Genomic DNA, 27,479 nt, shown 5'->3' on the forward strand with positions numbered 1-27,479 from the left:
TTAGTCTGTATTTGCAAAAAGAAAAGGAGTACTTGTGGCACCTTAGAGACTAACCAATTTATTTGAGCATAAGCTTTCGTGAGCTACAGCTCACTTCATCGGATGCATGTGTTTACTAAGTAAAACTATTTCCCCTTGTTTATTCCTTCCCTTACCCTGCGCCGCCCCCCCCCCCCCCGTTCCTCAGACGTTCTTGTTAACTCCTGGAAATGGTCCACCTTGATGATCACTTCAAAATGTTTTCTCTCCCCCCACCCCACTCTCCTGCTGGTAATAGCTCATCTTAAGTGATCACTCTCCTTACAATGTGTATTGTAAACATCCATTTTTTCATGGTCTGTGTGTATATAAATCTCCTCACTATATTTTCCACTTTATGCATCTGATGAAGTGAGCTGTAGCTCACGAAAGCTCATGCTCAAATAAATTGGTTAGTCTCTAAGGTGTCACAAGTACTCCTTTTCTCCTTACAATGTGTATGATAATCAAGGTGGGCCATTTCCAGCACAAATCCAGGTTTTCTCACCTCCCCCCCCCCCCCCCCACACAAACTCACTCTCCTGCTGGTAATAGCTCATCCAAACTGACCACTCTCCTTACAATGTGTAAGTTGTTAATTCATATCTCAATGGACCATTCAAGGTGAAACGGCCCGTTAACATCCCTTTGTCATAGGGGATAGGAAAAGCAGGGGAAGGCAGCTGGGGTTGTTAGCGGGGTACTTAATGCAGGTCAGGCCAATTTAGATTAGATCACCCACGCTGCTGTTCTCGAAACCTCCACTGACTGATGTAGGCCAGTCTGTTCAAACTTGCTCAAGCACCTAAATAAGTGGCCCGATTATTCCATGGGGCTGATCTTCTGCAGCTTTCATTGAACTAACTGGTACCTAAATATGAACTGACAAGTGGCTTTGAGCCCTAAAGACTGAAAATATTGGCCTTCGTATATAATAATATCTTGAGATGCATTTCCCCTAGCTTTTGTCGGGCGGGGGGGGGGGGGGGGGGGGATGTGTGTAACTAAGCAGACAGATGCTAACCTAGATCCACTAAAAATCAATAAAGTAATCCACTTACTACTTTGGTCCTTCAGCCTTTTTAAGGAGCTTAGAGTTGTTTTGTTTTCTTCTCTCTCTCCAGACTCTGAGCGAAAGAAAGGCTTGGCTAGATCAGCCTCTTTGCTCATGGCTGGTCAATAATGTAATTCGCCACTAAAGCTTCATTAACTTAAAGTTAAGGTTGCCCAGGTCTCACATAAGCACTAAAAATCAATTTGAGCACCAAAAATCGGCACAGATCTCATGTGACTGCTCCAAAGCAAGGCAACCACGAAAAATCAGCATAGTCAGCTGTTCAAATCCTGTTAAAATCCAACCTTGACTTGCACTCTTCACTGCCTAGACTTGGCAGTAGCCAAGTGCCCTCACATGCTTCCCAGTTTCACAGAATACTCGTTTCCAGTTCTAACACAGAACCAGAACCAGTTCTCCCAGTCACAGGCAGATGTACAAAATTAACTTGGACCTTAGCAAGGTTAAATTCTCTCACCGACAGAAGCACGGTGGTGGTATTTGTACAGGAGAAAGCATGAGGTTAGAAGCCTTCCAGTAGTGCAGCAGGAAGCACATTGGCAGGTGTAGCTAGCTGCACCCCTGCCCATTAGATCAGTTTCGTGCAGAGATCAGCAGGCGGAATTGTATGGTCCCTAAATCAGTGGCAATCTAATGTATTTCCCACGGCATGTCAGCTGCAGGCTGCGTTCTGATGACAAACCACAGCAGCTTTGGCAGAGGGAGCGACTGCTTCTAGAGCAGACCCTCAGGTAGAGCTGGTTGGAAAACAGATTGGCTGATTGTTTTCCCATGGAAAATGTTGACTTTTTTGTTGAAACCTCTCCCCCCTCTCCCCTCCCCGCCAACGAATTTTTCTTTGTTTCTGTTTTCAGCAAGTGAACACCCAAATTTTTTGCTTTTTGGCTGAGAATTGGATGTTCAGGTTCGATGAAAAATTTCCATTTTTCAGAGAGCAGGTGCTTTTCACCCCCCAAAAATAGTTTCAGTTGAAAAACCCAAATTTCTGTGCAAATAAAGTTTTGATGGAAGATTTTCAACCAGCCCCACCTTCAACCGCCATTTCTTTGGCAAATTGGCCTACAACTCTCTCTGTCTCCTTCTACCCACTTCCCCTGGCCTAGCCCCTCCTCTTAAGAAAGAGCCATTGAAATAGGCTGGGAGAGGGAAACAGTTGGAGGCCAAGTTGCCAAAGAAGTAGAGCTTGCTGGTCTGCTATGAAGGCTTCCTCTGTACAAGCCTGGACTGGCACTTACCAGACAGAGAATGGGGTCAATGCTCAGCATGGAAAGCGGCGATAAATGCTGAATAACAACCCTGGGGGTGCCTAAGGTTCTTCACTAGGACCAGTGGTGTTTAAGATACTTGTCAATGATGTGGACAAAAGGATGAGCAATAAGGTAGCGAAATTTGCTGATGACTATGGAGGCGATTTTGTCATAGTAAAACTAGGCAAAATTCACAGAACAGTCGTGGTAAAAATGTAAAAAAATCGGGGTATGGTTACAGCAGCAAACAAATGTGTAACAATTTAACAAAGTATTCCAGTGTAACGCGGAGCCATTGACACTGACCCACGGGCTGGGTGGCCAATTGAAGTGAGTCAAGGGGTGGAGGTGGCGCTTCCTCCCCGAGCCCTGCCGTTCGGGGCTGAAGCCTGAACTTGCGGACCTGTGACCTCCATGATAGAGCTGTACCCTCACTGATGACCCAACATCAGTTACGTTAGTCAGAACTGGAGAAGATGCAGGGACTCCAAAGGCACTGAACCATGCTAGGAAATAGTGCCTCATGATAGCAGATAAAATTCAGTAGAGACAAGGCAAAGCAGTGTGCGCTAAAATGGAATAACGACATATCCATGTTCCTGGGTGCTTTACAAGCTATAGGCATTCAGGAGAAAGACCTTTGTTGTGAGCAGCTTGATGCTGGTCAATGTTAGTGTCTGTTTTGAATGGGATAGAATATAATGCTGTCCTATAAACAGATATGCTCTCATCTGGTATATTGAACATTTACTTGTCTGAATTTTGCAGAAGTGGCACTTTGTAGCCCTGATACAGCAAAGCACTTAAGTAGGCCTATACTTGTGTTCTCCCCCCCCCCCCCCCCGCTGAAAGCTAACCTTATTATATTGTCATTTATGTTGCTATATACATACAATAAAATAAACAGGATGTAAAAGGAGGCCATGGGATTGCTAATGTATTGTTGAAAATCTTGATTTTTAAAAATTATTCTCTGTCTGTGTGTGTGTTTTTTCTCAGATTTAATGTTGGAATGACATGTTTTTGCATTCAATAGAACCTGTGCAGGATATGATTTTCTGTTCCATAACATACACTCCACTCGGTTAGAATAGCTTTAGTACGGTTAGTATTCTGCACGGATTCTATCTTCAGCTACACCTTTTGCTCCAAATGCTCGTTTCAGTAGCCCTTTGTTGTTCTGCAACACAGTGGCACACTTGCAAACACAGACACACCTGCACTTCCAGACCCACACAGTTACGTACAGGCATTAGCTGGTACCTGCTGAAACGCGCACACAGCCAGATACCCAAAGAGAGACACCAATAGATGCTGCCATGCACAGAGTAGACGGGGCCAGGATGCCAGTGTTTTTTTTAAAAAGGGTTTCTCTAAATTCTCTCGTTAAGGCTAAAGGAGACACTGGGGCCTGGGGCTGTCTGCGGGCTGTGGAAGAACTAGAACTGTGAAGAGTAACCTTTCCTTCTCCTGCCTGCAGAACGCCTCAGGGCTGACAGCACCAGGTCTTCCCGAGTCTAGCTTGCATATTATTAACTTCTCCCTCACTATTGCTTGCATGTCAAATGTTCCTTCCTCCGCAGTCTCCCTGCACAGCATCTGCAGGGTCAAGCAGTGTAGCTACTAGCTCTCCTGGCTCCTGGCAGAGCCCTAATGGGCTGAACCCATAGCACTGGACTGTGAGCTGCACCCAGGGCACTCAAGGTTTCCCTTCCCTCCCATTGTTCTCTTCCTCTTTCTGTCCGTCTGGCGACATAACAACCTCTTCTCCAGTCAGCCAGGGCTGTGCCCATCACTGCTGCTTACAGAGCTGGCCAAAGGGTGTCATGTTAGGTGGGGTTCATTTCTTCCTGACTACCAGAGAGCCTCGGGATTCCCTGCCGTTGCAGGGCCTCGGGCCCTGGTGCACCTCAGTCCCTCCTCTTGTCTGGCTGTGACTCACCATAGTTTAGTCTCCTGAGAATTCTAATCCTTTTATCTTCTTCTGGTGGTTGGCTGGGGGTCCCTCCTGGCTTGGAACTCTATGTGACCAAAGATGGGTTTCCCTGATGGGGACAGAGCTGTTTGCTGTTTGCTTTTAGAAGTAGGTGTGTGGGTTCAGATTCATCATGTCCCTATCAACACTTGCGCTCATCCTACGTTCTGTTCTACTAAGGTACCGCGCATGGGTCAGCTTGTCTCAGTACCTCAGCCCACCTATAAATCCCCCTGATAGCTAGCATCCTATTACCTCTCTTCCCTTGTCAGGACTTGAACAAAGGCCACCAGTGATCAGAAGCCAGTGCATTAGTCCACTGCACCCCCTTGCCTCCCTCCCTCTTCCAGGGATACCCTCATGGGGATCTCAGCCTTCATGTAAGAATTAGATCCGTTCTGCCCATCTCTAGAATCCAAAGAGCGAGAGAAGCCAGGGACTCCTGGAGTGCTGTACCTTTGAAGTCAACGAGCTGAGGAGCTGGCTCCTTGTGTTCCTTTCTATTGTACATGGTTCATTTACTCTCTAGGGAAGGGAAATGTAGACTGATGAGCTGAATATATCTATAACTGTGTTGCAGCCCTAGGGCTGCTGGCAAGTAGCCAGCAAGTAGCCAGCATGGCCCATGATGCCTGAAAGGTCAAGCAACTTTGATTTAATCCATTTGCTCATTGATTTATCCCACCAGGCTCTGTTCTTGGCCCCCTTTTCTTTCTTTCTTTCTTTCTTTCTTTCTTTTTCTTTTTCTTTTCTTTTTTCTTTCTTTCCATTTATTGGGTGATCTCATCTGCTTGCAACTTCAGCTACCTTCCTTGTATTGAAACCCTACAAATCTACTTCCCCACCCTCCGTGCAATCCTGCCCCCCAGCCTGTCTTTGACATCTGTTGGATCTCTTGCTAGCAACATGTCCTGAACTGAATTATCCAAAGCCCTCTTCCCTCCCCCACAGTTCCTGCCACTACAGACAACTCTGCCATCACTCAGACCTATAGCCTGAGAGCCATCTTTGACGCCTCGCTTGACCCCTGCGTCCAAGCTACCTTTAGAGCTTACTGCTGCTTCTTCCATAATAGTCCCAGCATCTTAGCTTTTCCTCTTAGCCATATAGTTAAAACACTTGCCCAACCTCTTCTCAACTTCCTCATCATATCCAGCCCTTCTCCCCTCTGGCCTGCTCCTCACCCACCCCACTTCCAGTTCATTCGCACCACACCTAAGATCCCCTTCCTATCCCATCACTCTGGCCAGTTCACATGCCACCCCTACCCTGTCTTTGAATCCCTCCACTGGCACTTTCAAATTCCAACTTCCTTCCTTTGCCTTCACAGCCCTCCACAGCTCTATCCCTCCTTACTTATGTCTCCTAACACATCACCCTGGCCAGCTCCACTCTGCCAGCTGTGACTGCTTGCTCATCTGCTGCTTCTACTACCACCTCCTCCTTCAGAGCCCGTCTTCAGCACCCTCCGCTGGGATGCCTACTAAAAATCGGAAATGGCTAAGCTAAGGGGCAGTTGGGTGTAGCAGATATGGACTTAACACACACAGTATAATGTGTATAAATAGTGCCCTACCATATTCACGGCCATGAAAAACATGTCACGGACTGTGAAATCTGGCCTTTTGTGTACTTTTACCTATACTATACAGATTTCATGGGGGAGACTATCGTTTCTCAAACTGGGGGTCCTGACCCAAAAGGGAGTTGTAAGGTTATTTTAGGGGAGTCATGGTATTGCCACCCTTACTTCTGCACTGCCTTCAGAGCTGGGTGGCCGGAGAGCAGTGGCTGGAGAGCAGTGGCTTACCAGCAGCAGCACAGAAGTAAAGGTGGCAATACCATACCGTGCCATCCTTACTTCTGAGCTGCTGCTAGTGGTGGCTCTGCCTTCAGAGCTGGGCTCCTGGCCAGCAGCCACCACTCTCCAGCTGCCCAGCTCTGAAGGCAGTGCTGTTGCCAGCAGCAGCGCAGAAGTAAGGGTAGCAGTATCACAACCCCCCCCCCAACTCCTTTTTGCATCAGGATCCCTACTATTACAACACTGTGAAATTTCAGATTTAAATGGCTGAAATCATGACATTTATGATTTTTAAAATCCTGTGATGCTGAAATTGACCCAAATGGACCATTTGGTAGTGCTCTATATATAAATATTGCACCCCTCACCCTTTCTGTGTTGCTTGGCTTCTTAGATTGTAAGCACGTTGAGGCAGGGTCTGTGAATGGGCAGAGCTTTGCACAGTGTCAGGGCCACTGATTGCAAATAAACAATGCCAGGCTTCTCAAAGGGGCGTAAAGGAGTTACCCACCCAAATTCCATTGAATTTCAGTGGGAGTTGGATTCCTAACATCGTTAGGCCTTATGAAAACCCCATCCGAAATAAATAGCAATTGCTTTGTAAAACCTGTTTGAAAACCCTTATGGTGCTACTTAATACCAAATTGTAGCATTCTAGTGTCTAGCACCTTGAGGCCATTATGATGGGCACCCAATGGATGGATGGACTGTATGAACTTTAATTTCCGATACCATGAGTGTGACCTTTTCCCTGTCACAGTTATAATTCTATATGTATCAAACTGTTCGAAATTTTGGGGGAGGAAATGCATTATTCCCCATCCCCTAACCTGTGTGGGCTTATCTGTCCGTCTGTCTGCGGAGTGCAATCTCGTTAAAGCAGGGATTGTTCCTTCCCGAGTGTTCTGAAAGCATCTTCCACACAGCAGGCGCTACTGTAAATAAATAATAATAATAGTAGTTACAATAACCTGCACCACATTTTTATTGGTGCAAAAAACCACAACCCCGCAAACAATTTCCGTCCCCCTCCCCTTGAATTTCTGACCTATACCAGTGCTGTCATACATCGATTGTTCTCTTAGCTGGTAGATTATGCCACCAGGGTAGTGCAGTGTGAATTTGCAGGGAGCTGTAACAGCTGAGTGCGGAAGCCCAGCCCTGAGCTGAATCGGAAAGCAGTAGAACAACAGTATGCCAAATTACAGACGGCAGCTGCTACCGTCTTGAAGATGCTATGAAGTCTCTCATCTGGAGGATCTCTTATAGACCCGAGGAGGCAGCTGCCCCAGCATTGTCAGAGATTCCATGGTATCACAGAGCACTGCCCCAAGCTTGCCAGACCGTGCTGAATATTAAGGATCTTTGAAGTCGGAGGAGAGGCAGTTGTATTAAAAAAAGAAAGGGATGAACTGAAGATTAAACATGTATGGGAATTATCCTCACTTCATTAAGTTTCCTGCTGGCTTTGGCAGTAAGTATTGCACTTGCACTTGCAATCTTAGCCTTCTGGGTTAGACGGACAGACCGTTTAAATTGCCAGAGTATGTGAATGGGAAGTAGAAAAGCATTTACCTAGCTGCTAGATCGTTGTAACCTTACAACAGTCTCTACGTGCTTGAGAGTGAAACTGTCTTCTTATTATAATAAACCCCATCACCTTCACCACAACTGAACTAGTCTGCCTAGAAATTTTGTGTGTTTGATCCAAGCCAGAGAGGAATTTTTCTCTAAAGTTTTGCATAGGTTGGACAAGACATTTGAAAGATGCATGTACTTATTTGTATGTGCTGTGAATGGTGGATATTAATCAAAACAATGGGATAATATCACATAATTATCTTTCCAACTGGACTTCTTTACCTGTTTGTGTTTTTGGAGGAAACAAATGATTTTAATACAGCAGTTTTTCCTTAAAAAACCCCATAGAGAACATTCTCTTTTCTGTCCAGCACAACTGCCCCCACCCCATGGACACTGATAAATAATAGTCTGACACTTAGACAAATGTAGCAAAATGGGACTTCAAGCGAAGTAAGGCAGGCGTCTGCAATGGACTTTGGTTATAATTTGTGATGCACCGTGATATGCCGCATGCCAAGGAGAAGCGCTGAGCTGCAGGAATCAGAACTCTTGCAGGGACTATAGGCTTTGAATTTCTTGAGGATGATCATTTTTGTTACTCTTTGAGTGTGAGTGAGGGAGATGAAGGACAGCTTTCAGCTGTAGCCGTTCAGTTTGGGTGCCAAACGTAAGACACAATGGGCCCAATTCATTTTTGCCGTGCAGTTGATGCAGGCACTTATACTAGTGCAGAGTGGGTATAAAACGCTGCCATATCAGTATATGTGTGTGTTACACCTGCTTTGCATTAGAGTAAATGACATACATGGAGCAGAGCAGTAATGGATCAGATCCATTGTGACTCAGATTGGGCACTCAAGTGTATGCGTGAATGGATATTTTTGGGGGGTATTTTTGTGACACCCACAAAAATCAGTGGCATCTCAAATTGGGCATGCGCCCAAAAATATTGGGCACTTTTGAAGATATTGCCATTAGTGGGCTGAATGTACTGATATGTTGAACCATGGATTCTCAGCCTGGCATCTGAGTTTCATAGAGACATTGGGAAGAGGTGTCTGAGTTAAATAGGGGAGAGTCTCGGCTAAATGGGAGGTGGTTAGGGGACCAGGGACCACTGTGTTCAATTATACAAAGCTCTAGAGCAGTTTTCATTTGGCTCTTACAATATTTATATTTAGCATTTCTCACACTTGGCTTTACACTAGCTGATGATGATGTCTCCTTGTTTTCACGCACCCTTAACTTGCGCAAAACATTCCCCTTTCAGTCTGAATTTTTCTATGATTTGGTTTTGGCAGAAAGGGGAAATTTGTTTGGAAAATCAGAATAAAATCCATTTCTGAGTTGTGGGAGGGGGGACCCATACTTTTCCCATTATTTAAAAAACAAAACAAAACACACCCTTGTTTTTGAACAGGGACACAGCCAAATAAATGAATAAAACAAATGCTGACGTTTAAAGTGGGGTAGGGCCCTACTCCTGAAGTGAGTTCCACCAGGGTATTGGTTTCTGCTCCTAAGAAGTTTGGGGTGATAGTTTGTGAGGTTTAGGTATGAATGAAATTTTTTGAGGAAGAAGAGAGATATTTTTGCTCCACCCACGAAGATCAATGCAGCTTTTATTCTAATGGTGTTTTTCACCCTACCAACAGCTCAATACTTTAGGGAAAAAGTAACAATAGCATTGTCTGAAACCAGTTTATCTCATCTGTTTGTCCTCTTTGAGAGGCGCCTGTCAATTGAGGCACAATAAACTGTGATGCCAACTCAGCAGTGGTTGAAGGATCAAATAGAAATTGGCCTTTATAACACCTTAATTTAACTCAGTGGGTCCGACAGCACTCAATATCATTATTAATAATTATTAATTTCTTTGTATTCTAGCACTCTCACAATGTGTTAGGCACTCCGCACTGACACGGAGAGAGACCCACTCAAAGATAAATGCTTTTGGGAGTTGGGGATTGAATGGAAAGCTTTATAAGTGACTGCAAATTCACTTTGGAGCATACTCAATGAGCCATGCGTGTTGTTTGACAGCATATTCTCCCTGCCTGTGAGCGGATGGTTGGGTAGGAGCTTGGACGGCTGCTGGGACAATTTGTGAATGGGAGACTGTGTCTGACTCTGTACTGCCAATCCTGAGCACTCAAAAACTGTTCGTCAGGCTCCCCAGAATCATGATAGTCTTTAAAATGATGATTTTAAAGAAACAATACGTTAGGTGTTCTTTTTATTTACCTTTTTTGAACATGTAGGATCCATTTGAGCCATATTTTTAAGGTTTGCTCTGCCACTATGAAGATTAGAAACTTTTATCATGAAAGCTGAGATTTTTATGTTTTCACATGGCTCCAGGAGTTGGGGCTTTAAGAAACACACCAAATATTGCAAAGCATGATCAAATCGTGAGAACTGGCAATACTGCTTATTTAAACACACATAGCAAACTTCTCCAAAACCCTGTCTCGGCTTCAGGAGCAAGAGGAAGCAATGGCTTTGTGCATGCAGGGGAATGGTAAAAGCTGCAATTTTAGGATCTGTCAGCAATGTTTGTTGTAGTCTACATATTTTGCACACCCTTATGGGAAAGCCCTATGGAATTTAATATGGAAGAAATCAATAGGAAAGTATAGAAATTAAATAGGGCTTTAGGATTTTATTAGAAAACAATATTCTCTCTCTCCAATGTTATCACCCAATAGCGTTTAGAAGAGGATTATATTGCTGCTGTAGGAATCTGTAAGTCAGGACTCCCTGATCTGGTCGTCAGCAGAGATCAAACTTTGGCCCTCTAGTTCTTCAGAAACAACTACGATCAGTTGAGCTAAGGGACCAAGTTGATTAGCTGGACCAAGCTGCAAACCGCTGTGGATCAGCCACACAGGGATACAAACACACATGGTCAATGTGTTACATATGGATTGCTTTAGTAAGTTATTATTGTTTATTAAATTCTATCGGACTTGCACATAATGGTTAACTCTAAACTTTCCTTTAAATTAAGGGAGGGGCAGTGTGACATGAGAGGTTACTGAATCAATCACAGCCCTTCTTCCCTAGCTAATTTGCATGCTGCATTTCCATTAGTCGTAATGAGTTGGCGTGAGGGGGTCTGTAGATGTCTCAGGGGTTCTTATTGGCAGATTGCTCAACCCCCATTGTTGCAGCTCTTTAAAGGTGCCCCCCCACAGTGTCCCCACATGGCTGCTTTCCTGCTCCTTTTTGCTCCCCACAGTGCTGCTTTCTGGTACTGCGGGAGCAAGGAGGGTGTTGTGGGGATGGAGGAAGAATAAAGCAGGTGTGTCGGATGCAGTGGGGAGATGGGATGGGGACGCAGGGATGTATGTGAGCCTAGAGGGTGGGGGGGGGCTCTGATGGGGGCACTGGCGTTATGTGGAGTAGGGGCCTAGGGAATCCAGTGCCTAAGTGCCGATGTCTTTGCATTCTGAGGGCTCCTCCAGGAATGTTGTTCTCCCCGCAACACACAACCCTCTTCCCCTCTAGATCTCATGCACGTTTTTGATCTCCACCCATTGCCCTTGGCATTGCTACTAGCCCCTTCCTCTCACTCATATCCCCTACCTGCACTGACACCATGAGGGAGAACGTATGAAAAAAACCCACCCTAATTTATTTTTAAAAATTGGTTTAATCTGGGATCACAAGCATTAAAATGTCGTCCTCATGATTGCACGGTATCACTGCAAGGCAAAGGTCTAGTGGTTTGGGGGCCCTAATTGGCCATTTCCAGACCTTAACATGGCTGGATTTCTTGTGGCTCTGAATTCCCTGGGTTACTAATGCTTGTTCTGGGGATAATTCCCACCTCCCTGTACTGTTTTTTTTTTTTTAACCCTCTGGTTACTGATATTTACTCTCACCCTTAATATCACCTGTATTCCATTCACACTAGCAAGGCACACATTTTTAACAAGTGTCATTAACCAGTGGAACAGCTGACCCAGCGATGTGATGCATTCTTCATCGCTTGTAATCTTTAACTCAAGATTGGAGGCCTTTCTAAAAGAAAGGATCTAGCTCAACCTGGGGTTGATGCAGGAATCACTGGGTGAAATTGTACAGCCTGTGTTATGTAGGAGGTCAGACTATATTATCACTATATTGTCCCTGCTGGCCTGAAATCTCTTAGTCTTAATGTCATTTTTTACCTACATACATAGGCAAATCAATCAATGTCTTCAAAGGTGAAATGCATTGCAAGTGTGAAATATTATGAATGATTTATTATTAAGTTTTTTATTGTGAACATTTTATGTTTAATAATAAAATAGCCACTTACAAACCACTTGTAATCCAGAGTTAGTTAGCACACCTTTTCTCCCAGGCAGCGTACACAATCGTTCGGCTGCCATAAGCAGAGTTTTTTCTGGCTAATTGCAAAGTGGCTAAGCAGAAAAAGAAGGTTTCAGAGTAACAGCCGTGTTAGTCTGTATTCGCAAAAAGAAAAGGAGTACTTGTGGCACCTTAGAGACTAACCAATTTATTTGAGCATAAGCTTTCGATGAAGTGAGCTGTAGCTCACGAAAGCTCATGCTCAAATAAATTGGTTAGTCTCTAAGGTGCCACAAGTACTCCTTTTCTTTTTGCAGAAAAAGAAGGTAATCCTGATATGTTTAGGGCATGTGTAATTAGGATATCATGGAAATTATGTACTGCTGTTGTCTCCTCCTGAACTTCTGTTTCACTCTTTGCTAAACCCAGGCAGTTCTGTCCTTTCTGAAAAACATCCATAGCAACACTGTCAAATCGGATCTATTGTTATTAAACCCCGAACTTTAGATCTTATTTGTAGCTGCTGGTCACCCTGACAGTCAGTACCATACAACTGCTCAGCGTACAAATATTTACATTAATATCAAAGATGGAAGGACAATAATGAGCATGTCCCACGAGGAGCCAGATTTTCAAAACTAACCTGCCGGAAATTGGGACTGTGAAGAGGTGGCTGGATATGTGGATGGACATCTCCATTAATGGCTGATTTCCAGAGGCAGATTGGGCAAGTACAGCCAGAGGTAGCTAGTTCAAAAGCTGGCAGGTGAGAGCAATGCAGAGAGAGCTGTGGTGGTCAGAATTGCTGCGTCTGAAGCTGTTGGATAGAACCCCACAGAGGCTGTCTAATCTACCTCCAATCTGCCTAGAGTGGCAGGAAAAAGACAGAAACAGTGTACAGCATTTACCAATCCCATTTGCACAGATTGTGCAGAATCTGCATACATTATAGAGTAGACGCCTTACTATACAGCCTGCCTCAAATCTGTGAGTTCCTGTCTGCCAAAATCTGCCAATACCCATCTCATCTCTCAGTTCTCTCTTTCAGTCCCTCAACTCCTCTTCCCTGTCCAGACCCCTCACTCTGGGTCAGCTTCTTTGCAGCTTCTGCTACACCAGTAGCCCTGCCAGAGGCTAAGCACTTCCTCCCCCTCCTCTCATTGGAGTAGGGAGAAGGCGCTGAGAGTCGGCAAGGTGCTGGTTGACTAGCAGGCAAGAAAATGGGGTCTCAAAGGCTGGCCACTTCCATGCTAGCCGGTGGCTAAAACCCAGCAACTCCACCTGGCAGACAGGGGAGTCAGGAAGCCAGAGGTGTCTGTCTACCCCGTCACCACCAGCTGTAGGTGAGTTGTAGTTGGCCCTCCTTAACCTCCAAGTGACGTTGCCCTCAGGAGCAGTGTGTGATGAGTTGAGGGCCCCTATCACCTAGTTTCAGAGTCTACTGACCAAGGCTGAGGAGCAAAAGTGGTAACCGCTTTGCTCCCTGCCTGTCCCCTTCCCACCAGGCTATCCCCTTCTTCTTCAGATCTGCAGGATGTCTCCTCAGCTCTTCTTGCCTGTCCCGTCTCTCTGAAGCTTAGCTGCCTGCCTGTGAGATGAGGATACTGACATTTGCCTACCAGGGGGTTGGGAGGCTGAATGTGTCGATATTGGTAATGGACGTTGAGATTCTCTGGTAAACTTGCTTTATTCCATGCAGATCCTCGGGCCTTCACCCAGGCCTTCCTTTTTTTGCTGGTTTCTTGCTGCTGTCTTAGACCTTGTCTGTGCTTGTGGTGGCGTGTAGGGTTCATGTAGCTACATGACACAGTGAAAGTCAGATTGCATCCAAACTCACTATGGTGTGTACTTACGTGCGGCAGTAAGAAGTTCTGGTAGTCAGGAGGCAGCAGGACGCTATACTGCTAAAAATAGCACAGAGGTGGGCACTGCTTGGGCAGGTAGAGAGCTGTGTAGAGTATGTACCCGGGGGTTCAGGCCTGTGGGGCCTTCTGCTCTACTCTACTTGCCTAAGCTGTGCCTCACTGTCTATACTGCTCTTTATACCCTGCTATATGGGCATGCCGTGTCTGTACCCTACACACCACCGTAAGCATAGACCTACTCGTAGCGTCTTCCCTAGCTAGTTTGATAGGTTTCCTTTCTGCTTCTGTTGTATGTTTCCAAGTTGTTCTGGGTCTACTCTGTCAACTCTTGCTCTGGAGAGCCCAGTCCAACGAGCCTTGTTATATTGTTCGGTTCTTTCCTCCAGGTGTGTCCTAGCCACCACCTTTGTCTTTCCATAATTTCCTGGCCTATCAGTTCGTTTTGTCCTCCTCCAAAGCCCTTAATCTATGATCTTTTTTTTTGGCCAGCTGATGTGGAGGATTCGTCTAAGGCAGCTGTTTGTGAAAACTTGCAGTTCAGTTAGTTAAGATACAGGGGGAGGTGTGAAGTCTTTCCTGACCATTGCAGGAGCCAAGACGTGACAGTTGATTGCCCTAATTTCTCTCAACCAAAGATACTGGGGGCCCATTCTTCTCTAAATGGGAATAACCGACACAGAGGAGAGGAGATGTTCCAATTTGTGGCATTTCCTTGAACTCTGTCTGGGGAGGGACAGATTTCCCTGCCTCAGGGAAGACCTGAGGATTGACTTGGTGGATGCTCTAGGGTTTCACTGTGGAATCACTGAAGCCCAGCTAAAACCCAGAAGAAACATGTCCATTGTTGAGCTTGGTAACAAAACAGTTTTTTTTCTACTTCAGCGACCTGGTACAGCCGCAGGGGCTCTTATCACACTGTTCCCTGCAATATCATGGGAACTTGCCTTATTTGCAAACAATGCCTCAAAGAATCATCAGCCACTTGGGTCGCTCCATTAGCTGTCCCGCTGCAACATGTCCTCCTAGACACAAAGTGTTGTCACATGCAATAAGGATGTTCCATGGACTCATCCATTCTCGCTGTATAGGCTGGGAGGATCTGAAAAGGTTTTGAAACGTACACGTTTTTATTTGTTAAAAGGTTACACGTGATAAGGAATATGGCTCCAAGGGGTGCTGCAGTGGCTGTCTCATTTGCCGCTAATGCTCGTTGGCATACTCGCTCGGAGATGAGAACTATTTGGCTTTGCCACAAAGTCCCCTTTATAAGTACTCATCTAGCTTGGCCTGCAGCCATGCTGCCTCAGGCTGAAATCTTGTCAGCTCTCCCAAGTTAAATAGGGTTAGGCCAGGTCAATCTTTGACTCGGAAAACTCCCAGGAAAACCCAGGCGCCGCAAGCGGCGGTGCTGCGAACGATTCAGAAGGGGGCGCTGTGGTGCTGGAGGTGCCAATAAAAGTCTCTCAAAAAATCAGTGTTTTAACGTGGGATTTCCATAGCGTATACCTCCAGTGGCCGTAGATATACGTTCAAATGCTACAGCCACAGGAGAGAGTCTCTTGTACCTTGTGTGCTAGAGGGCTGGAGTGTTTGGAACAGAAGGACAAGAATTCTCTGGTCTCTGCAGCTTGCAGTGGTGGTGGCCAACACTTGCAACAGGACGGTGGAGGCCTCTTGTATCTAGCAGGCCAGGACATAACAAGAAGCAGTGGCCGGACAGATTCAGATTGGAAATAAGGTGCAATGGAGTAATTAACCATTCAAATGATTTACCCAGGGATGGTAGACTCGCGAGCATGTGTGAAGTCTTTAAATCAAGACTGGAGTTCTTTCTGGAAAAGATGGTCCCACCCAACCAGAAGCTATGGGCCTGTTGCAGGAATTGCTAAGTGAGGTTCTCTGGAAGAGGTCTTACTAAATGATCAGAGCAGTCCCCTCTGGCCTTAAAATCACTGAGTTCCACTTTTTTGCGTGGGAAATTGCTGCCCCCATACAGTGCAGTGGTAGCCAAGAGGGCACTCGACCTTGATTGTTTTGCTTTTATTCCCTGAGGATGCAGTTGGTAAGGAATTCCTCTGTCTTGATAAGAACACTGCACCATTAAATATCCTGGGTAGAACCTGGGCCCCACTGAAGTCAATGCCCAAACCCCCATTGATTTCCAAAGGGAGCCCAGCAGAATGGGGGTGGAGGATGTGCATAGCACACGTCCTCTGAAAACCGCCGAGGGCAGTGCTCAAAATGTTAGCTCAGGTTCTCGCCCTACAGGATGTCGCCTTGAGCCACGCAGTTACTGACACAACAGACTGCCTGCAAAGCCTCTGGCTTCAAGAGAGCCCAGTCCTGCTGCACATGAGCATTTCAGTCGTCTAGGTGCATCGGTTCAGCTTGTGCCAACTTGGAGTTACAATCTTTACCCTTTGACTTTTCCGGTATTGCTTTCCCAAAAGGGCAGTGGGTGCCATGCACTGGCTGAGATCAATCCTCTACTGGAATCAAATTTGGGAAAAATTTGTGCCACTGTTTGTGCCCCTGGTGCATGCAATAAATAAATAAATAGAAGAGCCAGGTGATTTTGTAAACAGCTGATTTGGGGAGAGGGCTGTTTCTTGGGAGCCTGCTGCTTAAATTACCCCAAACTTGGTTTGCTATTCCTACTCTGCACCAACATGAGGCACAGCAAATTTCCAGACCGTCCCAGTAAGAATGTGAACTTTAGAGTGCTTAGAACGGGCGACCTTTACAAAAAGCGATGCTCAACCTGAACTCCAGCAGAGCTGGTACTGCACTATAATTCACAGGCGGGCTCAGCCTCCTCCATTTTTCTGGGACGAAGCCCAGATGTGTTACTGCTGCCGGCAGGATTCCTGAATTTTATTCTCCACCCACTTCAGCCAATGAATAAAAGGCAGCTACTGTATAGCGTCAGGGAGAGGAGACCTTTGGGACTGAGGAAACCAGGGAAGGAAGAGAGGAAATCCTTGATTCGCTGATCGTTCTGATTGGCTGCATGGCTGCTTTTGTGATATAGCCTGCATCATGGCTGGAGATGCTGTGTCCGCACTGCTGGCTTGAGTGATGCTAGCACAACTCCAGCTACCCGTGATGTGAGGCATGCGCCCAGCTGCAGTGTAGACACCCCCAGAGTGCTGGAGAGACATGGCTGAGCAGGGCAGTTTCTGTGATGCTGCAGAGTGGTTCTGAACTTTAGAGTGGAATGGGCTGGAGGGGACCAGGTCTTTCTGATGGGACAGTGCAGATCTGAGCCTGGAGAAAGGAACACAATGGGAAATGAGAGGAATTCTGGCCTGAGCAGAAGAAGATGGCAAAATACAGGGGCAACTCAGCGAATGGGATTAGCATGGTTTGAGCTGGGAAACCCAGCAGAGAAGGAGCTGGGAACACATAAGATCTGCTGTGAGCTCCTCTATATTCTTGTCACAATAGTGCACCATGTTTTACTTCTACTAGTGCCAAAAGAGAGTGCAGATATTTCCATAACTCAAACAGGCACGACCACCTGGGGAAACTGTCTTCCTTTCCTCAAGCTTATTTTATTTATTTTTTCTAACCATTGCACGATCTACTCAGATTTCCAGGGTGTGTGTGAAAGAAGGTGCTGTATAACATCGCTTTCCCCCTGCGATGGTCATCTGTCATGGGAAGTATGTGTTATTTATTGAATAGTAGAGCTGATACATAGAGATTGATGCTGCCCTTAGTCCTGTAGGGTTGTGTAGAAAACAATAACCTTTCTATAGGATTGTTTTTAAACCATCCTGTAGAATTTAATAGAGAATTTTCTCTCTTCTATAGAATTTTGTTGGATGGCTATAAAAACCTGTAGAAAATGTCTTGTTTTCTGTTCATTTCTCTGGATGAAATCCTGGCCATTTTGAGGCCCATGGCAAAACTCCTCTTGGATTGCAGTTAGCTTTTAGAGTCCTTTCAATAGAACTCTGTTACATTTTGATAGCACCCTATTGGTTTTATCCTGGTTATTTTTTCTCCAAGACTTTCCCATAAGGGTGGATGTCTGTCAAGCAGTAGACTCAGTAGAAGGTTCCCACACTCCCTGCATCTGAGAAGCTCTCTCTTATTGTTTTGGCCTTTCCACTATGTTCTTCTGTGCACACCTCTGAGGATTTTCTGGTCCTTTGAGAATCGGGCACCTACTGTAAATATTTTCTACTTATATGTGTGACAAGGCACAGTTGTCTTGGGAAACAAAGTCTTGTATCTCTTTCTCCATAGAAGTTAACTATTTCCAAGATATATAGTCTCTTAAAAGCAACCTTTTAAAAAGAGCTTGTGCCCTTTTTGCTTCATTATGATACATAAAGAAAGCCCGAAAAGATCCCTATAAATATCAGGACCGGCAAATCTGGTCATCCCTAGACCTACTGGTGGATTTCTAGAGAATCTCAGAGATGTTTCTTATGGGTTTTTACACCTTAATTGAAGGGACAGTCGAATCTTTAACACAGCCATCCTTTCTCCCAAGAGTACATTAGGTATTGGAGTTAAATAGACGTTATCAAAAGCAAACTTGACAACAGCAGCCTGACTAAAAAGCCTTGTTTCTCCGCTCAGGTGCTCAGCTTTCATTGACTTGTCACTTTTAGTGCTGTAATTTCCCTAGTTTTCCATTTACTATAGACTCTTCTGGGATAGAGAAGACATACCATCTCCCACTCACACACTGACATGCCCTTATAGCGAGACCCTCACACTTACATGTACTTTTGAATCCCTGAGCACACACATGCATATGCCTGTGTATTTGACTGAATCTGTCTCCTTTAGCAGCTTCACTCCTTTGAAGGTGCCTGGGAAGCGATCCCCATTTATGTTTCTGGTCCCTAGACGACAACAAGGATTAGAATTTACAAACTCAGCGACTGAGAGGGAGGCATCTGATATTTTTACACATGTCAAGAAGCAGGCAGGTTTGCAAACCTGGCCTGTTTAATCAGTTATAACTCTGGTCCCTGCATTATATGCTTGTTTTGGTGCATGGTAGTTTGATATTTGTGTGAGTGAGTGTGCACATGTGACTGCCCTCTGATGGGCGGAATGTGGCTTGTGAATAAGGGCTGCTCTTTTAGCTCACTGAGTTTGGACACCTTTGCTTCTGGGCTTTGTCCATATGGAGGATTACTCACCTGTGTAGCACACCTATGTCACAGCAAACTGCCAGCGTAGAGTGCACTGGTGTAAATTGTGACTTGCACTGGTGCAGCCTAAATCGGTTTCAAACAGTTTACATGGGTGCACCAGCACTACACCAATAGCTAAACCCGCCCCCTCCCTTCCTGACAAAACCTGAGATTCAAAGCTTTTTGTCCTCTTTCTGTATCTCAGCAGCTGGCTGGTAAACGTGGTACCATAGGTCATGATGGCCTTAAGCTGTAATGTTATTAAAATGTTTAAAATCAAGTATTTATTGGCTTTCCTGTCAGGTATTTTTCTGCCAGTAGGGCAGATTTTAGCCATTGCTAATCTCCTCCCCTAGCCCCTCTCTTTTTGCTGTAGAGATGTATTTAATCTACACATGAATTTCAAAACCAACTGTTGCTGTCTGAGGCAGACAAATGTGCTGTAATTGCCAAGACAGGCAAAGCACTCACTCAACGCTTCCCTTTAACTTCAGCATTTAAACATTTCAATGACTGAAAATAAATAAGCAAACAGACCCAGTCCTGAATCTGGAACTTATTGGAGCTGCATTTACAAAGGGCTAGATACTTTTATGCTCATGCTAACCACATTTGTAGTTATCCATGCTCAGACAGGGTCACCAGACTGCATGCTGCAGAGTGTCAGCTGATCTCTGCAGGAAATGGGAAGAAATTTTGTGCACTATTGCACCGTTGGCTAGGAGGCTGGCTCTCCTTCATCAGGTATCGGCCAGAGACAGGATACCAGGATATCCGTGGTCTCTTCCAGTATGGCAATACCTGGCTGTGTTCCTGCAGAGTATTCAGATGCTAAAGAGTTAACGTCATTGTATTGCTCTTGTAACTTGTGTCCAGCCATTCCTGAGCTAATAAATGCTACAGAAGCATAAGGGCTCAGTTCAGCTCTTTCTGATACTGGTGTGAATCAGGAGGCACCCCACTGAAGTCAGCAGAGTTATACCAGCGTGAAACCAACATGCGTCAGGGAAAATCAGGCCTTATGTTTGGTGCGTGGCTGCAAATCTAATCTGGAGTCCGGTAAATATGAAAATTGAGCCAGGCTTTCCTGTAGGAGGGTGAGAGCTGGGGCAGGTAGATCTGAGCTCTTTCCCCTCCCTGAAATGGCAGTGGGGCTGGGATTCTTGTTTTGCTCAGTGAACAGCCCGCCCTTCCCCTTCACACTGATACATTGCAGTTGGGAGGAATTTCCAGGATTCACTTGTCATGTTTCATTACCTGATGGACAGACTCTGGGACCGTGGCAGTTTGTTTTAAATGTCGTGTTGTACCAAAGTTGCTGGGAAAGGCTGAGATTTAAATCCCCCCAGGTTGCTGTTGGTGCAGAAGATTTTTTTCCCCTGGATTTAGTGTCCGTTCACCTCCACAATAACATCATAATCTCTACAGCAGGTCATCTTCTTGCTGGGCTACTTGACTCTCCCCATCCCCTCTAAGCTGGAATTTTCTCCTTTCTAACTGAAGGATAAGAATAATTCTGCTGTCCCTCTGCAGAGCTGTTACAAGTATCAGGCCCTTGTTGATCAGTTTCCTGTTGAAGAAATCAGGGGTGTGGAGCCTGAGTACTTTGCTGGTGTAATTTGTTTTATTTACGCTACATACACCTGTCCTGGAAGAGGGGTGGTCACAAACGGCACACAGGCCATCCCCTCGTTCAGGATTCTCACCCAAACCCCACTGCTCAGGTCCCAGCAAAGAAATCTGCACCAAAAATTGACTCTAGCAAGAGAGGTTAAAGCTAATGACAAACACTCTTGCTGTTTGCAACAGCTCCCCCAAAGCAACAACATCAGCAAACCAACTACAGTGTTTTGTCAAAGAAAGTACACTGCTTGCCTGCTAACAAAAAGAACATGTAAAACTATGTATGTGTTACTTTGCCATCTAGTGATTGCCACCATAACAATGCTATATACATGCCACACTTGCATAGCAAGATGGTTGGGCTGCGATGCTGGAGACTTAGGTTCAATTCCTGGTTCTGCCACCCACTTGTTGTGTGATCTTGGGTAAGTCATTTAGTCTCGCCGTGCCTCAGCTCCTTGTTTGTAAAATGGTGGCAATACTGCCTCCTGTGTCTGTTTAGACTTTGAGCTCTTAGGAGCAGGGGCTGTCTCCTACCACGTGTCTGTACAGCCCCTAGCAGGGTGGGGCCCTGATCTTGACTGTGGCCTCTAGGCCTTACTGTGATACAAATTATGACATTTTCACTTGAGACTCTTAAAGCACCTTACAGATGCTAAAGCCTAACACCTCAGGAGTATTGTCTCCATTTGATGGATGAGGAAGCTGAGGCACAGGGAGGTGAAGTGACTTGCCCTGGGTGTCACAGTGAGTCAGCGGCATTGCTGGCACTGGATCTTAGGCATGCCCCTGACTGCTAAGTGTGAGACTACTCTCTTCATTTGTGACTGGGCAAAACTCCCATTGACTTCAGTAGGGTCAGGATCTCATCCCCATGCGTCGGTGTGGTGCCACTGAAGAGGTTAATAGATAGCAGCAGCTTTTCGTTGCTGCTAACCCCGTGCGGATGAGAACCAGTGAGTCAGAGGGTCAGGGGTAGTTCCTTGAGCCATCTCATCTGTTCTTCAGATTCCTGTAAGTCATTGTGCATTAACAGTACCTCAGACAACGCAGCTGGAGTCCAAACAAACCTACCTTTTTGCTGTACGCTCCACAGCAGTTTGTCTGAGCAGCCACAAAGTTCTGTGAAGGGTAGTTCCTTGCTCAGTGTCTAGAGCCCTCTCACGGGTGGTTGACTCCCCATCGTTTTCCTTTTGACTAACCAGCAGTGATATTCTCTAGCCATGTAGACAACGGGGAGTGCTTGCTGAGTCCAGTTTCTTCACTGACAATGCCTTGCCTGACACAGCCAAACCGTTTGCAGTGTAGTTGTAGCCGTGTCGGTCCCAGGATATGAGAGAGACAAGGCAGGGGAGGTAATATCTTTCATTGGACCAACTTCTGTTGGTGAGACAGTCACGCTTTCCAGCTTACACAGAGCTCATCTTCAGGAAAATACATGGGGCTCGAACGACTGTTTCATAGTGTCAAACCCTGACACAAACCATCTGCCATATCCGTTCTTGCTCTGTGTTTAACCACAGGGTCATACTTCCACAAGCGCAATACCATTCTTTGGTCAGCTGGTGGTTTTTGGTACTTTTTTTTGTCCATGACTGCTTTAAAAGGCTTGCGCTAAAATTCCACTGTGAATTTTCTCCCCCACACCGCCATTTCCCCCCGCCCAGCACACCGCTGTTTCACACTGTTCTTTTCAATCTGTGCACAGTTGTATTTCCATGGATGGGAGAGACTTGGACATAAATGGAAAGCCAGTGGTGTTTTGCAGTAGTAGCAGCCGCCAGTTCTTTCTGTGCCCACCGTAACGATTGCCTCTTTATTTAGATCGTATTACGCCGGTGTGTGTGTGCCTGCATCGGCAATCAGTTTTGTCATCTGGGTCAAGGTAACATCTTGCTGGGTGTCTGATTGAAACACTGACACTTTCAGAAGGAGATCCCAGTGGTGACAAAACGCCTGCAAGGTGCGGTGTGAATGTGGAGAGATAAAATCAACATCCTTGACAACTTATCTAGCTCTACATGATTCCCTGGTGGCCTCCTCTTAGTGAGTGCTGCTGTGTCTGCAGGGTTGGGCTTGAGAGCCACCGCTGAGGCACGTGACTAACGTATTTATCCTCAAAAAGAACAGGAGTCCTTGTGGCACCTTAGAGACTAACACATTTATTAGAGCATAAGCTTTCGGGGGCTACAGCTCACTTCATCGGATGCATAGAATGGAACATATAGTAAGAAGATAGATATATACGTACAGAGAAGTTGGACGTTACCATAGTTGCTCTGATGATGCATTTAGCTGGATCTAACTTGACCCCCTTTTCTCTCGTTCTCTGAAGCCAGCCACCTATATGGGTGCTCACACACACACACACACACACGGAGACATTTAATGGCATGCCGTATTGCCAACTCATGAGTCAGTCGCCCAACATCATGAGATTTTTAAAACTTTTTTTTTTTTAATTTGCCTTCTGGATTTTGAATCTGTAGGGTTCATGTTTTCAAGCTTTTCTCCAGTCAGGAGAGCTAGAAAGTGTTTTTTTTTTTTTTTTTTAAGCAATGCACGCGGAGATTCTCACATATAAACATGACTCCATGAGCTGGAATTTAAAAAAACAACCCACAAATGTTGTAATAATTTTTTGGGTCTTTCATGAAAGCTGAGATTCCCCCATGCCCACAGAACTCTGGGAGACTTCAAAAGAAAAAGTGACACCCTTGATAAATTTGTGAGAGGTGGCAACACTGTCTGCAAAATATCTCCTGACCACAGATACACAGTGGGGTCTGTGCTGCTGTTATGCTCTTCTGCAGATAAACGTTACACAAAGCGCATGCTTGAAAAGGTGCACAAAGTACCGGGGGCCGTTCTTCCCTTTTGTCACTCCAGAGCATTTCCTCTGCCACAGCTCTCAGCACCAATGCCTGTCATCCCTAATGGCTGTAGCCCATAGAGCTCAGTGTGTCTTTAGTCCGTTTTCTTTTTGAAACACTTCTTAGGATGAATGAATACTGAGGAATGAGCAGGTGCATCCATACTTCCCTTGTGGGTAGAGATGATCTAAATGGTTTTTGTTTTAAATGTTGTCATTTTTTTAATCGTTTCCATTTCACTGGGTTCAAAAACTAAACTAAGAAATGCTATAAAAACAGTTACTGAAATCCTTATAAATGTTTCTTTTTTATTTTCTGAAAACCATTTTTTGTATAAATGCAAAATTTCAATACCATTTTGGATAAAAATTGTTGCAGAAAATGTTGGGGGAGACCAAAAAATTTAGAAGATGTTAACAATTTTTTCACAATTTTTATTCTTTGGGTGGAAAACACAGCCTTTTTCTATAACAATCCAGCCCATTTACTTTGAACAAGTACAACCAGCTCTACATGTGGAGTATTAACTGTGGTTAGCAGTGAGCTTTTTTTGTCCAGTTTTGTCTGCCGTCTGGCACCCAGGATGCATCAGCCAATTTTGTTACCTTATCAAATGTAATTCTTTTGCTTGACCCCTCTGTTCCGGTCTTGTGGATTTAGGCACTGTCACAGCTCTAATGTGCATTGTTTCTGCATGACCACCAGGAAGTTTATCCCCTTGGTAGGGTCATCTAACTTGACAATTACCCCTAAATTTTCCATCTTCAATTTCTTCAGCCAATAGAGTGAGGTCCACTTTAATCTCGTTTTCCCCAGAAATCCTCCCTGATCCATGAAATACGTATTTGTATTCTGTCTTTTGTCTTAGCAGGAGTTAGCAACATTGGACCTGGGATCTTCCCCATTGTCATTATCAGTTTGATCAATGTCAGATCTAGACATGCTTAGAGACAAGAACAGTGGCAGAGCATCTGTGTTTGCAGTGTAGGATATTAGATATTTTGTCCCCTCACTGTCCTCAGACCTGGCACATCCCATGTCTTACTTACCTAACAAAACAATTTATGGGTGGGCGTTGTGAAGGATGTCCAGAGCTTTACTGTGTATAAACAGATTTGTAAATGTTTTGGATGAAAGGGAGGAAGGTTGGTCTTGTGGTTAAGGCACTGGACTGGCATTTCTGGAGGCCTGGATTCAATTCATGGCTTTCCTAGAGCCTTCCTATGTGATCTTAGGGCTTGTCTACATGGGGAAATGGATTGGAATAACCTATGGTAGAATAGATGCTTGTATGACCACTCTATTCCAGAATAGAAGTGATTTTATTCCAAAATAATTACTCCCCTTTGGAAGCACACTAATTATTTTGGAATAAAATGACTTTTATTCAGAAATAGAGAGTCCACAAAGGGAGCTATTCTGGAATAGCTGTTCCAGTCAGTTTCCCTATGTAGACAAGTCATTAGTCATTTAATCTTCCTGTGCCTCAGTTTGTTATATATGCCTAAGGAACAATAATACTTCTCTAGTTGACAGGAACGTTGTGAAGATAAATTCACTGGTGTTTGCGAGGAGTTCAGATACTGCAATGATGGTGGCTGTATAAGTACCTGGATAGATAGATAAATAGATTTCATGATTTTATCAGACCAATATAACCATTTCCTATAGCAGTGAGACTCTCAATACTTTTAACGCACATTAATGAATTAAGCCTCCCAGTAACCTCGTAAGGCATAGTTAAGCATTATTGTCCCTATCTGCCAGCTGGGGATAACAAGGCCCAGAGAGGTGAAATGAGCTTGCCCAAGGTCACACAGGAAATCTGTAGTAAGGCTTGGGACTGAACTCTTATCTCACAATGTGTGGTCATTTCTTTTCACCGCACGAGCAGCCTTAGATTTGCTATCTGATTTTCCATCTTTAATGTTTTCTGATCTAGCTGGCCCATCTGTGGTCTGCATTACCTACCATTAACCTTTCAGAGGAGTGGTATTTCTTCTGTTGGTTTCTCAAAGTAGAACCCTCATGCCTAGAGTATTCCACTCTGAATGGAGAGGTGACGGTGCATAGAGGAAAGGTCGTCACAACTGATTGTCCATGGCTGGCATTGTGGTTCTCAACCAGGGGTACATGTACCCCTGGGGGTACGCAGAGGTCTTCGGGGGGTACATCAGCTTATCTAGATATTTGCCTAGTTTTACAACAGGCTACATAAAAACCACTAGCGAAGTCAGTACAAACTAACATTTCATACAATGACTTGTTTATACGGCTTTATATACAATACACTGAAATGTAAATACAGTATTTATATTCCAGTTGATTTATTTTATAATTATATGGTAAAAATGAGAGAGTCGGCAATTTGTCAATGATAGTGTGCTGTGACACTTTTGTATTTTTATGTCTGATTTTGTCAGCAAGTTGTTTTCAAGTAAGGTGAAAAGTGGGGTATGCAAGACAAATCAGCCTCCTGAAAGGGGTACAGTAGTCTGGAAAGGTTGAGAGCCACCAGTGTAGAGCATGACTGTTGGTTTCTATTGGCTTTGCAAGTAAGGCAGTTTTTCTTCTTTTAACATTGCTGCAAAATTGTTTATGTGACAGTGTTTGTTATTTTACCTGAAGTAACAATCAAATCTGATTCAGAGGGAAGTTGCACAATAAAGATGGGAAAAGGTCAGCTTCCTGAATAACATTAAAGACATTTGTCAGAGTCAAGGAGGACTGGATTTTGCCGTTATCAACCCATTTCAGATTTAATTCTGCACAGGGAGGGGAAAAGGTCTTTGTCAATTCTTACTTTTGCTTTTTGGATCAATTTTCCCAGTGGGAAAGGAACACATACCGAAAGGATACAATGACAACAACAGAAGCCTTCAAGGCAAAGAGAGGTGGTCTTGATTAATAGGTAGAGCCAAGGCATGAAAAACAGGATTTGTGTGTTCTCATCTGAGCTCTGCTACCAATGTCCTATGTGACCTTAAGGGAGTCACTTCACTTTTTTCTTGCTCAATCTCCTCACAGGGGGATGTAGTGATTCTTCAGCTGGAAAAGAAATTATAAGGAAAATGTCCTGTTTCCTAATGGTTTCCAAGTAAAAACTCTTTCCCCTCAGGAGACAGGCCCTTGACTGTTGTCTAACTCAGTCCTTCTGTTCTCCAATCACTCAGCCTCTTCCAAACATGGCACACTTTCTAAAAATGTTCAGCTTAGAGAGATCCATTTATTGTTTTTTGTGTTGTTAGTTGGATTTAGAGGAACACGGCTGACTTGTTCTAGTTTTAAATGCAAAAAAATGAGGGTACTTTTCAGACTTTCAGTGTATCTCGGTACTGTAAGTACTGTAACTCGAAAACTTACCCAGAATCCATTGCACTGATTTAGCTTGAGATGTCAACCAAAGAGCTTTTATCAGTACCACATTCATTCAACAGAAGAGGATATTGATATATAATTTGCAAACTGGTGTGAGTTTTCAATTCTGGATTTTTGTGCACTGATTATCTTAGCATATCTTCCAACACAATAGTCAAAGCAAAGGTTGTATTAAGAGCCTGAAATAACTCTTGAAACTGGAGCATTTTGATAACAAACTAAATGGACAGATGACCCAAACGGTATTATAGGAGGCAAGATACAGACTAGATGGGTCAAGGGTCTGATCTATGACAGGAGGTGAGATGCCAGTGATCTGATGTGGAATTGCAGGGGGCAAGATGCTGATTAGAAGGATCAACAATCTGCTCTGGGTTGAGGACAGGTGAAATGCAAGACTAGATGGGTCAGTGGTGTGGTCTGGTATGGTGGGAGGCCAGATGAGATACCAGACAAAATGCCCCAATGGTCTCAACCAGTGCAGCTCCTCCTTCCTTTCTGTATACACTGCCACGGGTGTGTGATGCTGGCAGACCAGGTGCCAGCTCACGCACAGGCCTTATTAAACACTGACAAACGCAT

The 27,479-nt window shown here is 44.7% G+C and overlaps 1 protein-coding gene across 2 annotated transcripts in view; it reads left to right on the forward strand.

Moving 5' to 3' along the window:
• Positions 1 to 27,479, forward strand: part of RXRG (retinoid X receptor gamma) — a 114,520-nt gene that overhangs the window by 51,595 nt on the left and 35,446 nt on the right. The window contains exon 1 of one of the 2 annotated variants that reach the window (XM_077824118.1): positions 19,132 to 19,153. The exons of the other annotated variant lie outside the window; for it this stretch is intronic. Coding sequence (XP_077680244.1) covers positions 19,132 to 19,153 — 22 coding nt within the window. Of the gene's footprint in view, positions 1 to 19,131; positions 19,154 to 27,479 lie in introns of those variants that run through there. 2 annotated transcript variants of the gene reach the window in all.

The sequence above is a fragment of the Eretmochelys imbricata genome, chromosome 8 (assembly GCF_965152235.1).
Source record: "Eretmochelys imbricata isolate rEreImb1 chromosome 8, rEreImb1.hap1, whole genome shotgun sequence".
Classification (NCBI taxonomy): Eukaryota; Metazoa; Chordata; order Testudines; family Cheloniidae; genus Eretmochelys; species Eretmochelys imbricata.